Source organism: Rana temporaria, chromosome 5 (assembly GCF_905171775.1).
Source record: "Rana temporaria chromosome 5, aRanTem1.1, whole genome shotgun sequence".
Classification (NCBI taxonomy): domain Eukaryota; kingdom Metazoa; phylum Chordata; class Amphibia; order Anura; family Ranidae; genus Rana; species Rana temporaria.
This window is the reverse complement of record NC_053493.1, coordinates 346,783,380-346,806,903: the sequence shown is the minus strand read 5'-3', so window position 1 is coordinate 346,806,903 and position 23,524 is coordinate 346,783,380. Positions and strand designations below refer to the sequence as shown.

Below are 23,524 nucleotides of genomic sequence, written 5' to 3'. Positions count from 1 at the left end.
TGTTGCTCGTGTCTCTCATTGAGGGTGCGTGTGTTGCTCTGGGCTCTCTATGAGGGTGCAGTGTATGTGTGTTGCTCGGGTCTCTCTATGAGGGTGCAGTGTGTGTTGCTCGTGTCTCTCATTGAGGGTGCGTGTGTTGCTCTGGGCTCTCTATGAGGGTGCAGTGTGTGTGTTGCTCGGGACTCTCATTGAGGGTGCGTGTGTTGCTCTGGGCTCTCTATGAGGGTGCAGTGTATGCGTGTTGCTCGGGGCTCTCATTGAGGGTGCGTGTGTTGCTCTGGGCTCTCTATGAGGGTGCAGTGTGTGTTGCTCGTGTCTCATTCAGGGTGCGTGTGTTGCTCTGGGCTCTCTATGAGGGTGCAGTATATGTGTGTTGCTCGGGTCTCTCTATGAGGGTGCAGTGTGCGTGCGTAGCTCGGGGCACTGAGTCCGGGTGCACGGCGCTGTGAGTGGGGTGAGGTGTGTGCGCGCACTGTGTATATAGAGGAGGCCCCCCCGCCCCCCTCCCTCAGCTGCTCCCCCACCCCCACCTCACCCGCCCCCCTGACTCCCCCTCTCCGGACAGCGCCCCAGTGCATTGTGGGCTCAGTCCGTTGTTCATTTGCCATTCGACCTCGGCCGTGCAGAGAGCGGCGACGGCGTTTTGTGGGCGCCATTGTATGCGGGGAGCCCGGGCGGACAGGACGCGCCGTGTGAGAGGTATAGCGGCTCCCAGAAGGCTGTGCGCGGCGGACGGCGGGGGGGACTCCCGGTCACCTCACATATCACCGGGCGGGCCCCCTGTGTGGACGGAGCGAGGCTTGTGGTGACATGGCGGAGATGAACCGCAGGACATTGGCCTTCCGGGGAGGCGGTCTGAGCGCCGCCGTTGCTGCCGGGAACAATAACAACAATAATGGCGTCAGCTCGGAGGAGGAGGCCTCGGCCTGGGCTCTGGGCCGGCAGCTGAATGGAGGAGGAGGAGGCGGTGTTGGCGAAGAGGAGGTGGAAGTGGAGCTGGAGCCGGAGGGCCTGCTGGAGGATGACGAGGAGGACGGAGAGGCCTACCCCGGGGCGACGAAGGCGGCTGCGGCGGTCCCGGTCGGAGGAGTGACCGGGCCCTCGGTGAGCGGGGATAGCAGTGAGGAGGATGAAGATGACGAGGAGGAGGAAGACGAGGATGGCGGGAAGGCGGTGGAGGGGGACGAGGACTGCACCCTGATCCCGGGAGGAGGAGGAGATGGGCCCCGCCGCTTCGGCCTCCTTCCCTCCACCCGGCCCCAGTCCCTTCTCCCCAGCCTGCACTGCTCCTTCCAGGGATCATGGCTCCACGAGTTCCCCTGGCTGCGCTTCTCCCAGGAGAACGGCCTCATGTCCTGTACCTGGTGCCACTCCAACGAACAGGCCGGGCACGACGAGCTCACCAAGGGCACCCGGAGCTACAAGAGGGCCCTACTGGTCCGACACGGACAGACCACCGAACACAGGCTCAACGACCCCGCCGTACAGGTGAGACCACAACCGGGGGGGGGGAGGGGGCTCTGACCTTGGGGGAGAACTGACCAGGTACACACCGCTGACCTCCAGCTACTGGAGGCACCTACCTACCGGGGAGAGGTCAGTGTGCTGGAGGCACCTACCTACCGGGGAGAGGTCAGTGTGCTGGAGGCACCTACCTACCGGGGAGAGGTCAGTGTGCTGGAGGCACCTACCGGGGAGAGGTCAGTGTGCTGGAGGCACCTACCGGGGAGAGGTCAGTGTGCTGGAGGCACCTACCTACCGGGGAGAGGTCAGTGTGCTGGAGGCACCTACCTACCGGGGAGAGGTCAGTGGTGTGCTGGAGGCACCTACCTACCGGGGAGAGGTCAGTGTGCTGGAGGCACCTACCTACCGGGGAGAGGTCAGTGTGCTGGAGGCACCTACCTACCGGGGAGAGGTCAGTGGTGTGCTGGAGGCACCTACCTACCGGGGAGAGGTCAGTGTGCTGGAGGCTCCCATTGGGGGGAGGGAACCCCCTCATCTATTGTAAAGTCATTTTACACTGATATCTGCCCCAACCTCGTGTGTAATATTGGGGGGCATTTATTTAAGGTGCCAGGTAATGGGGGTGCAATCTGCCCCACCACCCCGGGGTCATATCATTATGGGGGAGGCTGATCACATGACATATTGAAGGAGGTGGTAGAGATGGTCACATGTCCTCTTGTGGGGGGGGGGGGGGATAGGGCTGGTTATATCAATTATTGAAGACAGAGGTCACAGCTTGTCACATGTTTTATTATGGGGGCCAACGTGTCTTATTGTGAGGGATATGGGGGTGGCCATATGTATTACTGAGGGGGTGAAATTGGAGGCTGGTCACGTCCTTTTTGGGGGGTGATATCGGGGGGGCTGGTCCTTTCTATTGGGGGGTGATATTGGGGGGTGTGATATCGGGGGCTGGTCCTTTCTATTGGGGGGGGTGCTATCGGGGGCTGGTCCTTTCTATTGGGGGGGGTGCTATCGGGGGCTGGTCCTTTCTATTGGGGGGGGTGCTATCGGGGGCTGGTCCTTTCTATTGGGGGGGAGGTGATATCGGGGGCTGGTCCTTTCTATTGGGGGGGAGGTGATATCGGGGGCTGGTCCTTTCTATTGGGGGGGAGGTGATATCGGGGGCTGGTCCTTTCTATCGGGGGGGGGGGTGATATCGGGGGCTGGTCCTTTCTATCGGGGGGGGGGTGATATCGGGGGCTGGTCCTTTCTATCGGGGGGGGGGTGATATCGGGGGCTGGTCCTTTCTATCGGGGGGGGGGTGATATCGGGGGCTGGTCCTTTCTATCGGGGGCTGGTCCTTTCTATCGGGGGGGGGTGATATCGGGGGCTGGTCCTTTCTATCGGGGGGGGGGGTGATATCGGGGGCTGGTCCTTTCTATCGGGGGGGGGTGATATCGGGGGCTGGTCCTTTCTATCGGGGGGGGGGTGATATCGGGGGCTGGTCCTTTCTATCGGGGGGGGTTGGTTGGTCGTGTCCTATTGGGGGGGGGGGCCTGGTCACGTCCTATTGGAGGGAGTGATATCAGGTGGTTGGTTCCTTCCTAAGGGGGCTGGTCACTTACTATTGGGGGGAGTGATCTTTGTGGCTGGTCACGTTTAGGGGGGGTATATTGGGGGGGATTGTCCTGTTGGGGATGGATGTGTTTTATTGGGGGTGTAATCTTTGTGGCTGGTCATTTTTGGGGGGGGGGTTAATTGGGGGGGCTGGTCACGTGTCCTAATAAGGAGGGGAATGATCTTGTGGACAGGTTACATGGGGGCGATAGGGGGGGGGGGTGATATTGGGGGCTGGTCACATATCATATTACAAGGGTCTGGGGAGGTTATATACTGGGGGCTGGTCAAATGACACTTTTGGGGGGGATTATGGGTAGCTGGTCACATGACTCTCTGCAGGGATCCAGGGGGGATGGTCACATGACTTATTATGGGGGTCATCACATGAAGGGGCCAATACACGTCTTATTGGGGGGGGGGGGGGTAGTGACATGACCCTTTTTAGTTGCACAGCTGGGAGGAGGAGGTCTGCCTGTCCTTGGATGTGTCGGCGGCGCGGTGCACCCCACCCTCGGTGTAAGCTGATTAGTGACACCAGGAAGGGGGTGGTGTGTTGGAGAGGAAGGGGTGACCTACATTCTGTAAGAGGGGGCTGAGCTGGTGTAATAAGCAGGCCGGAAGTTTGCTCCTCGTCCCCCATCTCTCCTTCCTGTGCCTCCCCCATCACCCCTCCCCTACTTTCCCCAGGTGGGCGCTGCCTGGCCCGGCAGACGGACGTGTCGCTACGTGGCTGCTCCCCAATGGGTCCCCGTAGTGTGCCCTGTGACAGCGCCGGCTGGAGGCGGAATGTTTACCAGCGATCACCGCTGACATGTGACCGCTCGGCGCTCTTCCCGTATTGGGGGTGGAGGGGGGCCGGGAGAGGAGCCGGCATTGACATGAGTGCGATAGGAGTCTGTAGTGACATAACGATCCCGGTACACTGACAGCAGAGGGCACGGTGCCGGTTGCTTCATATAGAGAAGATTCTGTGTAGGAATGGTGGGATTAAAGGGACAGTCCACCCCTGAGTCCCATCCAGTGTGTCAGGTTATGGAGATCTGAGGGGGAAGGGCACAATACTGATACATGGAGGGGAGTCCCCAGCAGAGCTGCACGATTCTGGCTAAAATGAAAATCAAAACTTTTTTTGCTTATAAGATGGATCACGATTCTCGCGGCGTAACATATTTCACATTAACAAAAACAAAAAATTTTTTTTTTCATTCATTAAAGTGCATTTCTTTTCAAAAAAATGTGTTTGAAAGCCCTCTGGGCAGAGGTGTAGATGTAGAGCTATGTTATTCATCGAGCCATCATTGGATTATTTTCTAGCTTTTTATTTAGGATCAGGACACCTGTTTGCCACAGACAAGGAAAGTTAGCAATTCTATAAGGCTGCAATCACACCTGACTGTTCCATGAACACACAAAACACACATCACTTTGCTGTGCTGTTCATTGGTAATGATATCTCAAAGGTGGCAAGCAAATGTACATTGAGAATGGTACATAAGCTTCTTTGGCATGTATAGGGTAGCCCATTGACATGAATGGTTTGCCCAATGCATGTAACACAGACGCATGTTCATGAGACCCTCTGTGATAATGTGACCTCAGGGGTCATTGTGTTGTCACAATTGTGTTGCACCACGTATGCGTTGCGGTACCATTCAGTTTGAATAACACTGAAGGAATGCACCTCCAATGCAGAGCAGCACATAGCATACTAAAGTGCTTTATGGTGTTCTGTGTCAAAAAAAGGTGTTGCATAGGCAGAATGTTCAAGTGAATGAGATGCCTTCATACAACGCAAGCTTGTATTAAAGCAGCACAACAGGCCAGATGTAAATGTGCGCTCCATTAGAGAGAGCATTAAGAGTGCATTACACCAGCCCGCATGTGTTGTGCTCCTATAATGCGCACACTGGTGTGTGATGTGCAGGGGCAGTGTGACGTATTGTGACACCACTTTTCACTGTTTACTATTTTCTTTCAATACGTTTTCTTTAATGCACTGCAGGTTGTTGCACTGTGTTGCATATACATGTGGTGCCACACACTATAAAATGCACATGCTGGGCTTCTCTGCAAGCCACATGTATTCTGTGTGAACATAAGCGCATGGAGAACAATTGATTTCTATGTGCCCTAGCATTGAGCCTGCATTATTCAATGCACCTCAACTTGCCTGATGTGAACGTGCTTTAAATTGTAGACCTCAAACACATAACCACTAAGCAGTCAAACATCGTATACTATAAGAGTAGATTCACATTTGTGGGTTGCAAGTACAGCACATTCATTTGAATGGTCTGCTGTATTCACATGAAATACTGGGAAAGCATGGAACCCAATGATTCTGTGGCACCTCAGTGTTTCACACATGCAAAAACATGCCACATTTGCCAATATGTAGGGATGCCATTAATAGCACCCTTATGCACCTTCTAAAGAGCAGCACATTTTGCTTGCGGGTTGACAACGTGCTCATTGTGTATGTATTCCTGACACACATGAGAACCTGGCCTTAAAGCGGGAGTTCACCCATTTAAAAAAAAAAAAAAAAATCTCCCCTTAGCTTCCTGCTCGTTCGGTCTAGGGGAATCGGCTATTTGTATTAAAATATGAGCAGTACTTACCCGTTTTCGAGCTGCATCTTCTTCCGTCGCTTCCGGGTATGGGTCTTCGGGAGCGGGCGTTCCTTCTTGATTGACATTCTTCCGAGAGGCTTCCGACGGTCGCATCCATCGCGTCACTCGTAGCCGAAAGAAGCCGAACGTCGGTGCGGCTCTATACTGCGCCTGCGCACCGACGTTCGGCTTCTTTCGGAAAATCGTGACGCGATGGATGCGACCGTCGGAAGCCTCTCGGAAACCTGTCAATCAAGAAGGAACGCCCATTCCCGAAGCCCATACCCGGAAGCGACGGAGAGGATGCGTCTCGTAAACGGGTAAGTACTGCACATATTTTAAAATAAATAGCCGATTCCCCTAGTAATAACGAGCAGGAATCTAAGGGGGAAAAGTGCCCTCTAAGGGTGAACCCCCGCTTTAAAGCGGGACTTCACCTAAAATTTGTGGTCATTGGGAAGAATCCTCCCTATAAGACAGTAAAAAAAATCAATGCTGTCAGGGGTTACTCATGTGGGAGGATGAAATTGCTCTATCCTCTGAAACCCTGGTTGACAGAGGCCATTTTAGATTGTAATGTAAATATGCCTGTAGGCTTCTTGTACAGGGGAGACTGATCCTGTGTAATGTATTTTTCTGCCTGGAAAGCCTAGGTGCTGCATATAGCTAAGCTACCCATAGACTCTGTACTGGTGCTCAAATAAACACTTTTATAGTGTGCAGTCGTATGCAAAAAATATAAAGTTATTTTCTTTGCATTCACCTTTTATACTATGTGTGTGTTTATGTGAGCACTGCATATACCTGGGTACAGCCATTTATGTCTAGGCGGCAGTACGCAGCACCTGGGCTTTCTGGGGGAAGGAGGCTCAGGTGCCCATGAGCAAGAGGCCTAACTTGTGATAAAATCTGTTGCTGATATTGCCTCTTTTCCCATCAATATTGACTTGTTTCCTTGTTTTACTTATATATATTTTTTTTCTTTTGTATTCATAGGAGTCAGAAATAAAGCAGGAAGTGCCAGAGACCTACAGCGACTATAGTATAAAGCCAAATGAAAATTCCTACTGTTACCAACTTTTACAAGAACTCAATGACCAGAGGAAAAAAGGCATTCTTTGTGATGTCAATATTGTAGTAAATGGTAAAGTCTTCAGAGCCCACAAGAATATCCTGGTTGCAGGCAGCCGTTTTTTTAAAACCATGTACTGTTTTACAAACAAAGAAAGCCGTGACCAAACCACTGTTACTTACTTGGATGTTGTTGCTGTGCATGGTTTTTCAGTCATTTTAGACTTTATGTACTCTGGTAATCTTGTACTCACCAGCCAAAATGCCATAGAAGTGATGACTGTGGCCAGCTATCTCCAGATGACTGAAGTTGTTCAGTCGTGTCGTAATTTCATCAAAGATGCCTTGAATATAAGTATAAAATCTGAAGCTCCAGAGTCCGTTGTTGTAAACTATAACAAAAGGAAGAACAAAGATGGGGTTGCTTCCCGGGATCAGAAAGTGGCCAGTTTTTGGGCTACCCGTAATCTTACAAATCTGGCAAGTAACATAAAACTTGAAACAGATGGATTTAGTTTAGAAGATCCTGCAACTGATAACTTTCAAGCCAATGACTCCACGTGGATTCAGGACAGTTCTCCAGAAGTGACAGAAATTGAGCCCCCAGCTCAGGGAAAGGTATTTGTGTGGAATGATATGGCTTCAAATTCAGTTGGTTTGCAAGAGCCCAACAACAACAAGGCCAGGAGAAAAAACCAAACCACCAAAAGATTTGTGTATAACATCCCTCCAAACAATGAACTCCAAGTAGATGGTAACACAATGCTGCAGCAGCCGGTTCCTTATGTAGACGAGGATGTACAGTGCTTCCAGGATGCAGCAGGTAGGTGGTGATCATCTGAGGTGTCTTAATGTAACATTTTCCCATGTAAATGATTATCATTTGAAAACATAATGCATTGTACTAGGGTTGCACCGATGCCAAGCATTTGCACGAGTACTTGTGCAAATACTCCGATACTTGACCCAATTCCTGTGTCCTCAGCGTAGGGGGCCTAACAGATGATCGATGCAGCGGTGGGGGCAGTTGCAAGCATCGATCTCCCTGTATACCTTTTTAATAAAGCGCTTCTTCTCTCCCTCCCGCAGCTTTCAGCTGCTTTGTTAATGGGTATACAGGGAGATGCTGCTTGTAACTTCCCCCACTGATCATCCCGACTGTCCTCCTGCGGCTCCCCAGGTCTGCTCTGGTCTCACTCTGTGCTCCTCCAGTCTCCAGAATATAGACAAAAAACACAGAATTGCGCTAAAGGATGTATGGGATGCAAAAATACAATGTCCAAGGAAATCCTCCAGCGAAAGGGTTAATATCAAATGTCTATTTGACACCAATATCCTGCAGCTCTGTGATCAGCGGGAGACTGACAGATGTGGCAATAAAAAGGGCACTCGTATCTCCCTTTTTATAGCTCCTCCAGTCTCCCCCCTGTGTCGTCGTGCTGCTCCCCGGGTCTGCTCTGGTCCCACCTGTCAGGATGGAGCCGGTAAATATGTAATTTACTGGCTCCTTCCTTTTCTGAATGAACAGTCAGTGATTACTGTCCATTTATAACTGAGCATTGTAGTCTGTGTTTATGATGTTTCAGTTTATGAATGAACAGGTGCTTCTGTCTCCTGTCCATTCATCTTCAGTGCAGCTGAGGCTGCAGAGAAAGGGACTGGGGAATCTGTGTCCTCAGTCCCTTTCCCTGCCTCAAAGGGGAGATGTCAGAGGTTTAGACCCCTAATATCTCACCAACAGGGCTGATAAAAAAAATAAAGAATTGTAATTTTAATATTTTTTTTTTTTAAGTTAAATTTGTAAACAAAACACTGAAAAAAATAAGTGCCACTTATTGGTGCCCATCAATGCTACATATTAGTGCCACTATTACATGACATAAGAATAAAAAAAAAGTATCGGTAATCTGTATCAGCAAGTACTGGGGGAGGGGGGGGGAGAAAGACAGTATCGGTACTTGTACTCTGTCTTAAAATCTTGGTATCAGTGCAACCCTACATTGTACTCATTTTGTGTAAATCTTTTCATATATAGAAATGTCTACACAAAGGATTTTACTTCAAACTAGGGTTGTCCCGATATCGATACTAGTATCGGGACCGACACTGAGCATTTGCGCGAGTACTTGTACTCGCGCAAATGCTCCCGATACCTAACCCCATAAAAAAATATTTTTTCCATAGAGGGGGCGGAGAACGGAGCAGAGCAGTCCTCGTATGGGAGGAGAGCTGCTGCTGCCTAGTCCCATAAGACAAAGTCAAGTTACCCCCCCCCCCCCCCCCCCCGCCGCTGCCGACATCTAGTTAATTTACTCTTGGGGGACACAACAGCTTTCATTTGAATAGCTGTGTGTTCCCTGCTGCGTTTTATGTATAGACACTCCCCCTTGCCCAGAAACTTTGATAGACAGATCTCCCGTCCCAAGGTTTGGACGGGTGATCTGTCTATCAAAGTGCCCGGGCAAGGGGGAGTGTCTATACATGACGAGGCGCGGCGGGGAACACACAGCTATTCAAATGAAAGCTGTTATGTTCCCCCAGCGCTGATCAACTAGATGTCGGCGGGGGGGACTTGGCTTTCTCTTAGGGGACACATGGCTGCATCTAGGGGACACATGGCTGCATTTAAAAAAAAAGTATCGGTATCGGCGAGTACATGGGGGGGGGGGGGGGAAGTATCGGTACTTGTACTCGGTCCTAAAAAAGTGGTATCAGGGACAACCCTATTTCAAACAAATTGTTCCATCAATTGCTGGTCAGCAGTGTTCATGTTTCTATACACTTAAGTTACTTTTATGCCTCGTACACACGGTCGGACTTTCTGAGAAAAAAGTCAGACAGGCTTTTTGTTCTCAAAGTCCGGCTGTGTGTAGCCTCCATCTGACTTTTTTGGTCGGAAGTCCAACTGACCTTAGAACCGGTTTTCTATCTTTCCGACGGACTCATGGCGAACTTTTGCATTGTCAAAAGTCTGACCGTGTGTACGAGGCATTATGGTTCACTTTGGATGTAATGCACTGAAATTTGTGAGGTCAGTGCTCATCTCAAGTACTGTCAACATAGATATGCTATGCCCGTTTGTCCCCACCCCCTTTCCTGACTGGCCGGGCTGGTGCTCAGATAAGGGTCTGGTATGGATTTTGGGGGGGGAACCCCACGCCGTTTTTTTGGCGTGTGGGTTCCCCTTAGAATCCATACCAGACCAAGGGGCCCGGTATGCTCATGAAGGGGGAACCCATGCCATGTTTTATTTTATTTATTTTTAAATTGGCCTGGAGTTCCCCTTCATGTACAAGTCGTGTACAAGTCGCATCTGTTAATACGGAATTCGACTTCAGAAAGAAAGTAGTGCAGGAACTACTTTGAAGTCGGCAAGACTTAAAGTCGTGCCAGTATGAATAGTAGTCATTGAAAATCATGGAGAATGACTTGTCATACGATTTTACCATCCAAAATTGTGGTACAAGTCATATAAGTGTGAAAGGGGACTAACATGTTTGTTATTTACAAAAAAAGATAAAACTTTTTTTTTTTTTTTAAATCACTTTATAACAGTGCTTAGATTTGGCTTGTGTGCTATATGGCAAACATTGGGCATTTGACATTAATGATACACAAAGGACCTGGCAAACCTTGCATGCATCTTAACTGTAGTGAAGACAATTGCCCTAGAACAAAGGGTGAAGCATTGCACTGCCCTGTACCAGAAATAAACTTGTGCATGACAGATGGATGATAACAGCATTGCACATTCATTTCTCCTGGTAAACCTGCTATATTCAACATTGGATAGTTCTAACATCTGATCAGTTACTAAAGCATATAGTAAACTTTAGCTGTTTTTATTGTGACCCATGGGAGGTAAAACCTCTTCAGCAGTGCTAAAGAAGTCCATGGCGACTAGAAATAGTGTCCTGGTGGCGCCATCTGGTGGTGGCTGTGTGAGCTGGCGCCATCTGGTGGTGGCCGTTGGTATTACAAGTTAAGCATTACAAGTTAAACAGCAATTCTAATGCCATTTTTCACTATTTTCACTGCCATCTTCTTCCCTCTAATTAGAACCCCAAACATTATATATATTTTTTATCCTAACACCCTAGAGAATAAAATGGCGATCGTTGCAATACTTTTTGTCACGCTGTATTTGCGCAGCGGTCTTACAAGCGCACTTTTTTGGGGGGAAAATTACACTTTTTTTTTAATAAAAAAATAAGACAACAGTAAAGTTAGCCCAATTTATTTTATATTATGAAACATAATGTTACGCCAAGTAAATTCATACCCAACATGTCACGCTTCAAAATTGCGTCCGCTCGTGGAATGCCGACAAACTTTTACCCTTTAAAATCTCCATAGGCGACGTTTAAAAAAATCTACAGGTTGCATGTTTTGAGTTACAGAGGAGGTCTAGGGCTAGAATTATTGCTCTCGCTCTACCAATCGCGGCGATACCTCGCATGTGTGGTTTGAACACAGTTTACATATGCGGGCGCTGCTCACGTATGTGTTCGCTTCTGCGCGCAAGCTCATCAGGACGGGGTGCGTTTTTTCTGGCTCCTAACTTTTTTAGCTGGCTCCTAGATTCCAAGCAGTAGTTTTTTACTTATCTCTCTCAAAAGCCCTAAGTAATGTGTCTGTCTGCTGCTTCGTTCCTCTGTTATCAGCATGATAATGTCTGACAAGTTCTCTGACACAGGAGATAAAAGCAGCTGGAAATTTGTGTTGGGGAAGGAACTTGGAGATTAGCAGAGAGCTGGTCTATTCACTGTACAGCTCTGCATGTTTCTTCGTTCCTCTGCCTATGTGTGTGCATTTCCTCCAATCGGCTCTCTCACAGTGTATGCCCGGACTCACCCCTCCCAATGCTGTAGAATTTGGTGGACTTGCCACCAAATTCTTGTTTTTTATATTATTTCTGAAAAGCTTGTTCCCACTCTTGGTAATAATTAAATTGGAGCACTTTACAAGTTGTTTTTGACAGAAGCATTGCTGGCATAGAACAGAGCTATACCACTTCTTCCCCATACAATAAACAATTGACTATTGCTGTCTATAGATGGTTAATCCAGCGTTTATCAATTTATAATGGTTTGAGATCTCTAGTAAATGCTGCCTTTCCATTGAGTATGGAGTTGTTTTCCTTACAATTGGTTGATGTAATTAGGCAGTGTAAAGAAACACACCTGGGGGCTCAATTATATGTCGGGTTGATTGTGTCGTTGGGTCACACCCTCTATTATGACTGTAATTTGAGATGTTTGCCCAGACAAAGGCAATGTACATACAAATGCTTCAGATGGGGGTGTGAATATTTTGTCAATACACTTCTATTTCTTGTAAGAATTGGCTTCTGTTGATGCTGCCCTGTATAAACTGGTTCTTATGCAATTTCCTGACAAAGTAAATCTTTGTCAGGAGACATACTATTTTTTTAAAGTTATTGTAAACTTTAATTTTTTTCTCTTTTAATAACAAACATATTCTACTTGCCTACTCTGTGCAAAAGTTTTGCATGGAGCTGCCCCGATCCTCCTTCTCTTGGCTCCTGGCCCCCCCCCCCCCCCCCCCCGCTGAGTGCTCGCTATAGCAGAAAGACACTTTCTATGGGGGAACACATGCACTGTTGTCTCTGAGCCTATGAGAAATGCTGCTTTCATGCTTGTTGCTGGATCGAGGTTGGGCTCTGGTAAGTACAGGGGGTGGGGGGGCTGCACTCAGGTTTTTAAATGTATTTTTATTTATTTTTTACCTTTTTGTGCAATAAGTAAAAAAAAACTTCAGCATTTAGAACCACTGTGAAGTGTCCACTTTTTTTCCTTTTTGGCCTTGTACCATGCAGGCCATTTGATCAGTGTCGTTTTCATGGCTGCTGTAAAACAGCTGGCCCATACACCTGAAAATATTTTTTAAAAAAGTAACTTGTACACTCAAGAAGGAAAAGGGTAGTGTAGGTGTGAGTCGTCATTTCCTGCCTTTTTACAGCAAAAAAAACAATTGCTAATGCAGTGCAAGATGCACATTACAAATAATTAGGCCTATACAAGTGTCATATGATCACAGTAAGAGATAGGGATGTGAATCTACTGCCTCTGTCACCATGCATAAATGGGAAATTCTAGAACACAGGTGAACAGAGGGGTGGGAGAGGGAAGAGGGTGTCCTGTCAAGGTGGTTGACTCGGTTACTCTGATACAGTGAAGATGGTATGCAAAAAACTGAAGGTGTTAGAAGGTAGAGAAGTCAATCCAAGTGCTTCCTGAAGCTAGAGGTTAGCTCAGGGGTCTTAAATGGGCAGCCCTCCAGCTGTTGCAAAACTACAAGTCCCGTGAGTTTTTTTTTTTTGCAAAGGATTGAAATATATAGTTTTCTAAAATTTAAGAAAGCCATCTTATTTCTGCTCTTTTGATCCCAGGGCTATGGAAACGTACACATTATTTTCTGTGGCGGCATGTGTTGGTTGGAATAGGGACAATATTTAAAATGGGAGGTGCTTAAAAATAGGTTGTTTATAAAAGTGTCAATTGGAAAAGGGGTGTTTCTGTAAATTGGAAATCATTGTATGGTAAATAACTCCACAATTGCCAACAAGCGTTTTGCAATTGTAGTACATCTCTATTCATTTATGCTCCTAAGTTCTTGTCATAGGCCTGGGCATGTCTATCTGGAGGTTCCATGAAGACCTCACTGGTACTTTTGTTCTCATTCTTGCTGATCTAAAAGGCCATTCTCACATATCCATAGTGAGATCCATCATGGCACTTTATTTATAACTGCAGATGGTTGCCATACTGGACAATTGGTACACATACTCCAGGAAAGCTGCTGAATACACAGTTGAAATGGACATACAGCAGCTATTTTAGCTACCACAGAATGTTATATTTGTTTTATCCAGTCCTGAGATGTAGGGTACATGCACAAAGAGGTTTGAAGTAGCAAGGGAGCTATAGCGTAAAATTCCCAGCGTTTTCCTGTACTTTGCACATGCGTGTAGGATGTACTTCCCTTGAATGTGAAATTTATGTGCTCAGAAAATAGGCCAATGCGCGCATTCATGGGTAAACGGCCATGCAAAAGAGCATTAGGGTTTATAAGAGTACATTGGTATACACTGTACAGCTATTTTCTTTCTATGGTTGGGCATGTAAAGTTGGGAATTTTTACTCTAGGGCTCCCTTGGCACCTGCAGAAGTCTGTGCATGTCTCCTAAGTGTCGGTAATGGATAAGTACACATACAAATCATTTGACGGGTGAAATCATTCCCATACATGTACTCTGAGGCTCCCTTGTTCCTGCAAACCTCCTCCATGTGCTTATACAGAAGCAGACTGGAGAGTTCACTCGCCTGTCTTCTGAAGTCGGTATGCGTTTTCTTTTATTACTTTAGTGTGATGCTGTTGGTGACTGCCTGCCTTGCCTTAAATGCACACACTAAATAGCTGTTGAAGTTTTAATTGCATAATTATTATTTTTTAAATTATATATGTATTGTGTATTTTCAGGCACCTCAAAAGAGTTCAAATTTGGCATGTTCCCAGAACCCTGGCCGAGAGAAGCTTGGGAGAATGGTAAGCTCATTTTGTCTTATTTCTGCTGTAAGAATCATAAATCCATGCACCAAGTTCTGCTTTAAGGACTCCTCATCCCCTTACATTTGGCATGTACTTTTTCCGGGGGTCGACTTGATTCTGAGCATGCAGGATTCTTGACCGATGGATTTCCCCACAGACGATCGTTTTTTTTTTTTCTATCGGTTTTTTAACCGTACAAAAAAATTAAAACGGGTTCTATTTTTTTCCCCACCGATGGGGGGGGGGGGGGACTGATGGGGCCCACACACGATCTGTTCGTCCAATGAAATTGGTCTGTTTTCATCAGACGAACTGATCATGTGTACATAGCATTACACTTAAGGCTCCATGCACACAGAAGCTGATAAACTGCAGTTTATTGGCGTTTTTTAAAAAGACCATAAACTGAACTCTGTTGGCCTATTTTCTGGGCGTTTTTTAGTGTTAATGAGCTTTGGAGTTTATTGGCTTTTTTCTGAACGTCCGCAATTTGCGTTCAAAGTGCCGTTTTTCGGTGGGGAAAAAGCACTAAAAAATGCTCAAACGCCAGCCTTTCCTTTGTCTTTTTTTTTTTTCAATGGATAAAAAAAAAAAAGACTACACTGAAAAACGCTAAAATGTTGAAAGGCTCCCTGCAAAGCTACTGGCGGTTTTAATTTTTTTATTTATGGCTTTTTTTTTTTAGCTTCTGTGTGCATGGAGCCTTAAAGTGTTTGTAAAGGCTGAAGGTTTTTTACCTTCATGTATTCTAGCAGTCCCCCCCCCCCCCCCCTAATACTTACATGAGCATGATCTTCCTCCAGCAATGTGCAAGACCGCCTCAGCCAATGAGGAGGGGGAGTCCACAGAAAGCTAAGACAGCAGTGGGAGTCATTTGGCTCTCACTGCTGTCAAATCACAGCCAGTGAGCCAATGAGGAGAATGAGGGGGCAAGGTCGAGCCATGGACTTACACGGACTTATAGTATTGCAAGCTGCTTGCTCTGGGGGAACTTGGCAGGAGGGAGGGGCCCCAAGAGCAGGACCAGGGACCCGAGAAGAGGATGATAAACACTGCACAGAGCAGGTAAGTATAACCAGGGCCGCTGATAGAAATCATGGGGCCCCGTACAGCCTACCTGACGGGGCCCCCTACAGCTCCACCCCTGGCCCCGCCCCTCCTCCAGCCCCACCCCTGGCCCCACCCCTGACCCCTCCCCAGACCCCGCCTTGAAACAAGGTGCAGGTTTGCTTACAAGTGATAATTATTTTTCTCATCCATGCCGCCAATGCCATAATGTGCTGCAGACAGTGCCAGCCATGACACTAATGCCAAAATGCATGTGTTGCCTGCAGAGACAGTGCCACCTATGCTGTCAATGGCATTATGCCATTGGCGGCATGGGTGGCACTGTCTGCAGCACAATATGGCATTGGGGGCATGGGTGGCACTGTGTACAGCACATAATGGCATTGGCGCATGGGTGGCACTGTCTCTGCAGCACATTACGGCACTGGCAGCATGGGTGGCACTGTCTCTGCAGCACAATATGGCATTGGCGGCATGGGTGGCACTGTCTGCAGCACAATATGGCATTGGCGGCATGAGTGGCACTGTCGCTGCAGGCAGCACATGTGTTATGGGCAGTAACGCATGTGCTACTTGCAGACAGTGCCACCCATGCCTCCAATACAATATTGTGCTGAAGACAGTGCCACCCATGCCATGCCGCCAATGTCATATTGTGCAGGGAGCACATGCGTTACGGGCAGTAACGCATGTGCTACCTGCAGATAGTGCCACTTATGCCACCAATGCCATAATGTATAGATGCTGGTTGATGCAGTAGATCTTGATTTCTCCTCCCCCCTCCCCAAAGCAAGCAAGCACACACACCTGTTAGCCGGGAGTCACTTCCTCCCTGATCCTGCTGCTGCCTGCACTGTCCACGAACTATTCCTGACAGATGCCAGCTGCTTCTTCTTCTCCTTCTCTCACGTGGAGGGAGAGAAATCAATCCGCGGCGCAAGGGAAGGCATAGTAGAGTACGCGCTGGCTGGGACATTCTTCTGCGCCCAAAATAGAAGAAACAGTCCCTCCCACTTTCGCCAAGTAGTTGCAGTGCAGAGGGTTGCGTGGGCGGCGCCAGGGAAGAACACGCTGGACGGGACTTGATCCAGCATTAGGAGCGGGCGCGGAAGAGAAGAGAAGAGATGAGATATTCTTCCGCGCCCGAAATAGAAAAAATAGTCCCTTCCAGCTGCAACCTACAGTACACGAACGGAACACGGAAGGTAGTGGTCTATTACAGTAAAAACGTAAAAAGCAATGATGGGGGGGGGGGGGGATGGATAGGGTCCTCCTGGATAACGATGTCCGGTCAGGGCTGTGGAGGTTTTTTTTTTTTTTTTTTCCCTACATTAATTTGTTCTCTGTGGGGGTACTGGCCTATCAGCGGCCCTGAGTATAACATGTTTGTTATTTTTTAGAAAAAAAAAGTTGACTTTATAAAACTAAACATTAAATTCTACTTTAGATCCCAGTTTTTAGTTTCTCTTCTATGAATTAGTCTTGTATAAAAATAGCTTTTAGGAGTATGGGAATGTTCCTTCCATTGCAGTGAACTTGGTTCTGAATCTACACATTCCACTTGTAAGCCGTTCATTATTGTCTGCAATATTTATATATACATATTTTTTTTTATTATTTTTTAGGAGATGGATCCTCTGGGCTAATGAACATGAATAAATTAAAATGTCCTCACTGCAACTATGTCGCAAAATACAGAAGAACACTTAAAAGACACTTGCTCATTCACACAGGAGTGAGATCTTTTAGCTGTGACATCTGTGGAAAGCTCTTTACTAGAAGAGAGCATGTCAAGAGACATTCCTTGGTAAGTTTTTACTTCTCATGGCTCTATATAAAATGTATTGTTTTGGAGCATAAGTTTAATATTTGAAGAGTACATATTAGAGCTGCACAATTAATCGTTAAAAAATTGTGATCTCGATTCAACCCCCCCTGACGATCTCCAATGCAGAGTTTGCCGATTATTTCATAAGTGGAGAGACTGATCAACTGTCAAAAGAAAATATCTGGGCAGTCTGCCAAGTTTTTAACAGGAAACATTGTAACAAATGCTTCCTTCTTAGATCAAAGGGATAAACTTCCGTGTGTGTGTGAAAAAATCCCCAAGTTTTTAACATGAAACCTTGTAACAAACTTCTGTGTGTAAATGCAGGAAGTTTAACCACTTAAAAGTCTAATTCTTTTTCTGACACTTGTTTCTTAAAGGGTCACTAAAGGAATTTTTTTTTTTTTTTTTTTAGCTAAATAGCTTCCTTTACCTTACTACAGTCCTGGTTTCATGTCCTCATTGCTCATTTTTGCTTTGATGTTGCTGTAAAACTGCTCTGTTCTGGACACTTGCTGGTTGTCTGGCTCCGTATGAAAAAAGTCATGGGAGAGTTTAGTTTAGTTTTCCTAGCCATGACTCTCTATGGCACTGTCCAGCACAGAGGCATAAAATAACATGCAAAGACTAAACTACTTTCAGTTTCGTTTTTGCATCTAAGAGGCACATTATAGGATTGATTTGTATCTATTTTTAATCGTTTTTAAAAGGAATCAGTTAACTATTATGTCTCTCTACCCTGTAAACAGTCATTTCAGCCAAAAAAAAAATTTCCTTTAGTGATCCTTTAAGTTAAAATCAATATATATATTTTTTTTTTTGCTAGAAAATTGTGGAACCCCCAAACATCTTTATTTTTATTATATATATATATATATATATATATATATATATATATATATATATATATATATATATATATATATATATATATATATATATATAATTTTTTAGCAGAGACCCTAGGGAATAAAATGGCAATTGCTGCAATATTTTATGTCGCACTTTATTTGCCCAGTGGTCTTTCAAATGCAATTTTTTTTTTGGGGGGGGGGGGGACTTAAATGAATAATAAAAAATAAAAAAACGAAACCATAAAGTTAGCCTAATTTTAATGTGAAAGATGATGTTACGCCATAAGAATCACGAGAGAATCGTGATCTATCTCCTAAGCAAAAAAAATTGTGATTCTCATTTTAGCCAGAATCGTGCAGCTCTAGTACATATTAGTCAGATCATATTGCCAACTTCTCAATTGTTTCTTGGAAGCATTGCATTTGTTGTTTACTTTTTTGTTTCTTTTACACCAAGTCTTGGCACTTAATGACTTGACTAGAATACAATGTCAACCAGTGTGTAAAAATAAATAGATTCAGGGTAGATTCATGGCCTGTCTGGTAAAGGTATGTAATTCTTCTTGCATAGAATTAGCCATATTCTGTAATTCGCTGAAAAACGCACATTATGCTGAAGACTCTAATGTAAATGTGTGAAAATAAGGCTGGTTATAAATGTGTGTTGTTTTTTTGATTCAGCCAGCAGGCTGATGTGGGGGGCGGGGAAGATGGATAAAGGAATCTTCTCCACTGTCATAAAACACTGATCGACTGCTGCAACCAATTGACTGCAAACCACTGATCGGCAAAAGTTTTCCAACACATCCGCTTGACAGACGTTGCTTGTTAAATTGACTTCTGTTGAGTGAGAACAGCCATACATGGATCAAATTTCAGCCGGTTCAGCAGAAATTCTGATCCATCTTTGGACAGCTTTAGAGAGCCTTTCCTAGCTAACCAGTGGACATTTATGATGTTATGTTTGCCCATAAATTGTACTTCATAAAAGAGTTACAAATTACCAGGTCAGCAGTTATCAATAACACTGGCACATGTGGTTATCTTTCCGATTCCTGATCTTCAGCGGGAACTCTTGTCTAACTGCTGGGATTGAGGGCCAGCAGCCTTGCAGAATATTCACTTCTGGCTTCTAAAAGGAAGGATGTTTATTAAAAGTATGGTTTTTTTTTTTTTTTTTTTAAGAATCGTACTTCCCTATCTGGATGCAGCATTGGTTCACCCAGTGCCTCTAAGACTGAGAACCGAGCGATCAAACTCTACTCTGAGCAGAGACCTGGGGGGACACGGTCACCGCTGTCTGCTCTGGGGCCCCCACCCCACGCTTACTGGAGCGCTTGGCTGTAGAGCGGGCGGAAGCGGCTGGCTTAGGCTCTCGTGGGCTCGCTGAGGCGGATTCCGACCATATTGTCGAGATCTTGCCCCAGCCTTGTCTGGCTCTGACGTAAGCTGACAGCGCGCTTTGGTCTGCTGAAAATGGGTCACAGGAGTGCAGAACAAACTGTGATCCACAGGAGAAGTACAGCCACACAACCTACTTTTACAAGTAAATGTGCTTACTACCCTCTTTCATTTAACCACTTCCCTACCCGACCATAGTAATATGACGTCTGCAGGAGGGATCTCCCATCCTGGGCTGGCGTCCTATGACATTAAGGGCTCTCTCAAACGGGCATTAAAAATAGGTTCTTGGGTCCCCTTTTGAACGCTTCCTGAATGCCTATCAATGGCAATCAATGCCACTCAAAATTGTCCCCGTGGTGAGTGGATGGAGGTGTTCACATTGCAGCATAAGTGTTGCAGCAAGGCAAAATAACTCTGCCTGCTGCATTTAGCAAGTATTGATGCTTTGCACCTGCCTCCCTTCCCTTCTATTGAAACACACCACAACTGCACGGAAACCCGTCTATGCCAGTGCATTTACTGTGCAGTTGCAAAGCGTCAATCTTGATAATTTTCCATTTTGGCCTGGTAAAAAAACAAAAACACACGGGGCATTTGAGAAGTGTTGCCTGATGCAACATGAACGCCTGTACAAGACATCCTAAATGCTCATTAATACTATAGGTGTGCTAATGCACTTATAGGCTGCTTTCAAGTTTGAAAGGAGCCATAAGGCTGAGGAGTAAAGACTAGATGATGCTGGATGGCTGCTACTAATCTTAATTCAGTATATAATACTTGATTATCTGTTTCGTGCTTTCTTTCCACTGTTTATGGAATAGACCTGTTTGTGGTTTTTAAAATACAGTGTACAATTCTGCAATTCTTATGCCTGTCTTTATTTTACTTCATGTCTAGGTGCATAAAAAAGACAAGAAATACAAGTGCATGGTATGTAAAAAGATCTTCATGCTCGCAGCAAGTGTTGGAATTCGGCATGGATCTCGGCGCTATGGAGTTTGTGTAGACTGTGTGGATAAATCTCAACCAGGACTCCAAGAGGGTGGTGTAGAGCAGGTGACGGATGACTTCCCTAGAGATGAAGAATACGATGACAATGACCCTATAGAGACAGTAGATGGAGATGATGACCTGGTGGACGAAGGAGAAGATCCAAATGATCATACTCAATGGTCAGAGCAAAATGACGGCTCACGTTGGGGAGAACAGAATGATCCTTCACAGTGGGAAAGACAGAAACCCCAGCCTCGATGGGACGGATCAGGAGATGTTTGTATGACAATAGACGACTGACTTGACTGCCAATAGGCATTTCCACTCAAGGGTGCTGCAGCTGGACAGGATGCTTAATTTGATTGATGATTCGTCATTGAACCGAAGGCTTGTAAAACATGGTACCGTGCTGGACAATAGTTATTGCTGTGAAAACTGTAGGGTCAAAGCCTTATAGCAAAAAATATCTTTTTTTTATTTTATTTTTTCCAGTAATTTGCACAGGACTGTACAGAATACAGCAATTTTGGATGAAATTTACAGAGTCCTAACATCTCCAATCAGTTATCAAAGAAATGTATTTTTTATTTATAGGATATAGCTATGTTGGTCCTATCAAAGTCTAAATACTACTAATGTAATGTTAATACGTGTATCAGTTTTGGTTAGGATGAAAAGCAATGATGAATCGTGGTATGAATGTGATGTTCCTTACACTACTAGAAGAGTGGGACACATTATTAAATATATTGAGAACTTTTTTTCCTCACTGTAGGGATCCGGCTGCACTGCTTTAAGCTCAGCTGCAGGTCTTTATTTGATTTAAAAAGTTCTCGGCTTCTTTGGGGGAATTTGTGGTGGAGGTTCTTTGTGGAATTTAAAGCAGTGCTAGCTTTAGATCACTTTTTTGCCCACCTGTAGAAGTTAGATCTTGATATTGAATGATTCACTGTAATGGTATTCACATCCTGTTAAGTTATTTTTACTATTTGTCGGCTCTTTGTGGCAACCTATGTTTCTACTGTTCTGTCTCTGAAAATTGCGTCAAGCTGAGCGCTCAAGTCATGTATTTGTCTTGTCATGAGCTGCGGTGGCTGTCTACATTTTTGCATCATATAAAGGGATTACTGATCAGGGGTGATTTGCAAGTCACTCTGGACTGTAGTTGTTTTATTAGTTCAGTTACATGATCATAAATTGCTGCTTCTTTTCTTCTTTTTTTTCCTTTTCGTCCTCATACTGCGCAGACATTGGCTGTATGCAGTTTTTTATAATATGGCAGAAAATAATGCTCCGGCTTGCGTTTTTGATCTCCTTGTGTTAAAAGTGAGGATACAATGTAACCTTCACAAAGTTTTCCTGACTTTAGCACTTGGCTATTTGCCCACAATTTTATTTATTTCTCGGTGTAGTTTTATTTTTTTTATTTTTTACTCTGATGATAAAGTACCTTGTCTTGGCTGGGTGAATAGCTGCTTTCTTGCACATGTGTCGCGCGCTGTACTAGTTTCCAATCACTGTGGACTGATTGAAGCTTCCCCAGTACTGCCCATTGATCACGTATATGCAGGTGTCATTGACACAAATCTGTGGCCCACCATACATTAGAGATGAATTTCACTGGGGATGTGACTAGTCTGAACACCAATAGAGCTTACTGCTATAATATGTGATTATGAGCAAACATTTGCAGTTTGCCAAGAAACTAGCTTGCAAATCTAATTACAATTCGGCCAAACGGCAGGTAAGACAAGAGTCCATCCTCAGCAAGATCTAGGATGATTCACTGGAAGTAATGAAATATCCAATGACATATGACTAGCCTGTTGCTGCCCACACATGCGTCAATGTTTGCATAGATCTTTTTGTGGATGCAATTAGTATTTTCAGTTGTATTTATAGTTTTATTTTTATGCTGTTTTGTCAAAAATATCACATTTTGATTCTATTAAAATGGTCGTAAATTTTTCATGATTTTTTTTATTTAATTTATATTACCTTGAAAATATTCAGATAAAATAATAGAGCATCACAATGATTGGATTCAAATGTATGTAGACCTAGCTACAATCCTGTGTGACTTGTCCCATATTGCTTTGAACACCTTTTGTGTACAGATGCCTCCCTCAGCTGGGGCAGCATGAATTTCGTTCCCTATCTAGCTAATTCAATGCCAGTGAGCAGAAAACTGGTATATACCGTATTTATCGGCGTATAACACGCACTCTAACTTTAACAGGGAAGTTTCAGAAAAAACTTTCCACACCCCCCTGCTTATAACACGCAGGCACAGTTTACCCTCTATTTTCAGGGTAAAAAAGTCAGTGTTATAAGCCAATAAATACAGTAAATTTACATAATTTCCAGGAAGCCTTATCTAGACAATAGCCAGGCCGGTATTTCCGACCAGTGCTCTTAGATTGATCCACATATAAGGAACTGTGTGAACCAAGACCTGTTGGGTGGTAATAGGCTAGCAAAAGTGATGTGAGTTGGTGACTTTTCCACCTAGTTCTCAGTACAAAGCCACGTTTCTACATTGACGGTGTTTGTTTTTATGAGCTGCAGACAGACCTTTTTGGAAGCCCTCTCTTCTCTACTCAGGTGAAAGTTGTGAATTTGAAGTCTAATGGCTTATAAGGGTTTCCTGTGGGAGTTTTCGGGCACTTTTCACAGATGTAGGAATTTTTTGAGAGAATTGGTCGGAATTAAGACGTCTCGCTTGAACTGCTAGTAGCAAAGAGCCGCAGCAATTATTAGTGGCACAGAGCCTGTCCGAGCCTATATGTTATGTACTGTATGTCATATTTTTGCTTTGTATCATTTTCTTGCTTTTATAAGTTGAAATCAGTTGTAATAGCTCTTTGGAGTTGTGTGTAGACTGCCAGGCATTTCTGAGTGCTCAAGCAAATTTCTTGTTATCTAAATGCTTTATTATTGTCCCTTCATGTCAGGTCGAAGTTTTCAGATATGTACAAACTGCAATTATCTTTACAATTTTATTATTTATTTTATAAATATATATATATATTTTTGGGGGAGCAATATTGCAA

The 23,524-nt window shown here is 45.2% G+C and overlaps 1 protein-coding gene across 1 annotated transcript; it reads left to right on the top strand.

The window, feature by feature from the left end:
• Positions 1-569: 569 nt before the first annotated feature.
• Positions 570-22,440, top strand: ZBTB10 (zinc finger and BTB domain containing 10). The gene is made up of 5 exons (XM_040354490.1): positions 570-1,488; positions 6,678-7,575; positions 14,256-14,321; positions 17,018-17,199; positions 20,376-22,440. Exons 1-5 carry the CDS (start codon positions 811-813, stop codon positions 20,769-20,771), a joined length of 2,220 nt encoding a protein of 739 aa, XP_040210424.1. The 5' UTR covers positions 570-810; the 3' UTR covers positions 20,772-22,440.
• Positions 22,441-23,524: the final 1,084 nt, after the last annotated feature.

Coding starts and splice junctions, on each gene's coding strand:
- ZBTB10 (XM_040354490.1), top strand. CDS start 811: ATGGCGGAGATGAACCGCAGGACATTGGCCTTCCGGGGAGGCGGTCTG. Junction 7,576..14,255: donor GTGCTTCCAGGATGCAGCAG/GTAGGTGGTGAT, acceptor GTGTATTTTCAG/GCACCTCAAAAGAGTTCAAA. Junction 14,322..17,017: donor GAGAGAAGCTTGGGAGAATG/GTAAGCTCATTT, acceptor ATTATTTTTTAG/GAGATGGATCCTCTGGGCTA.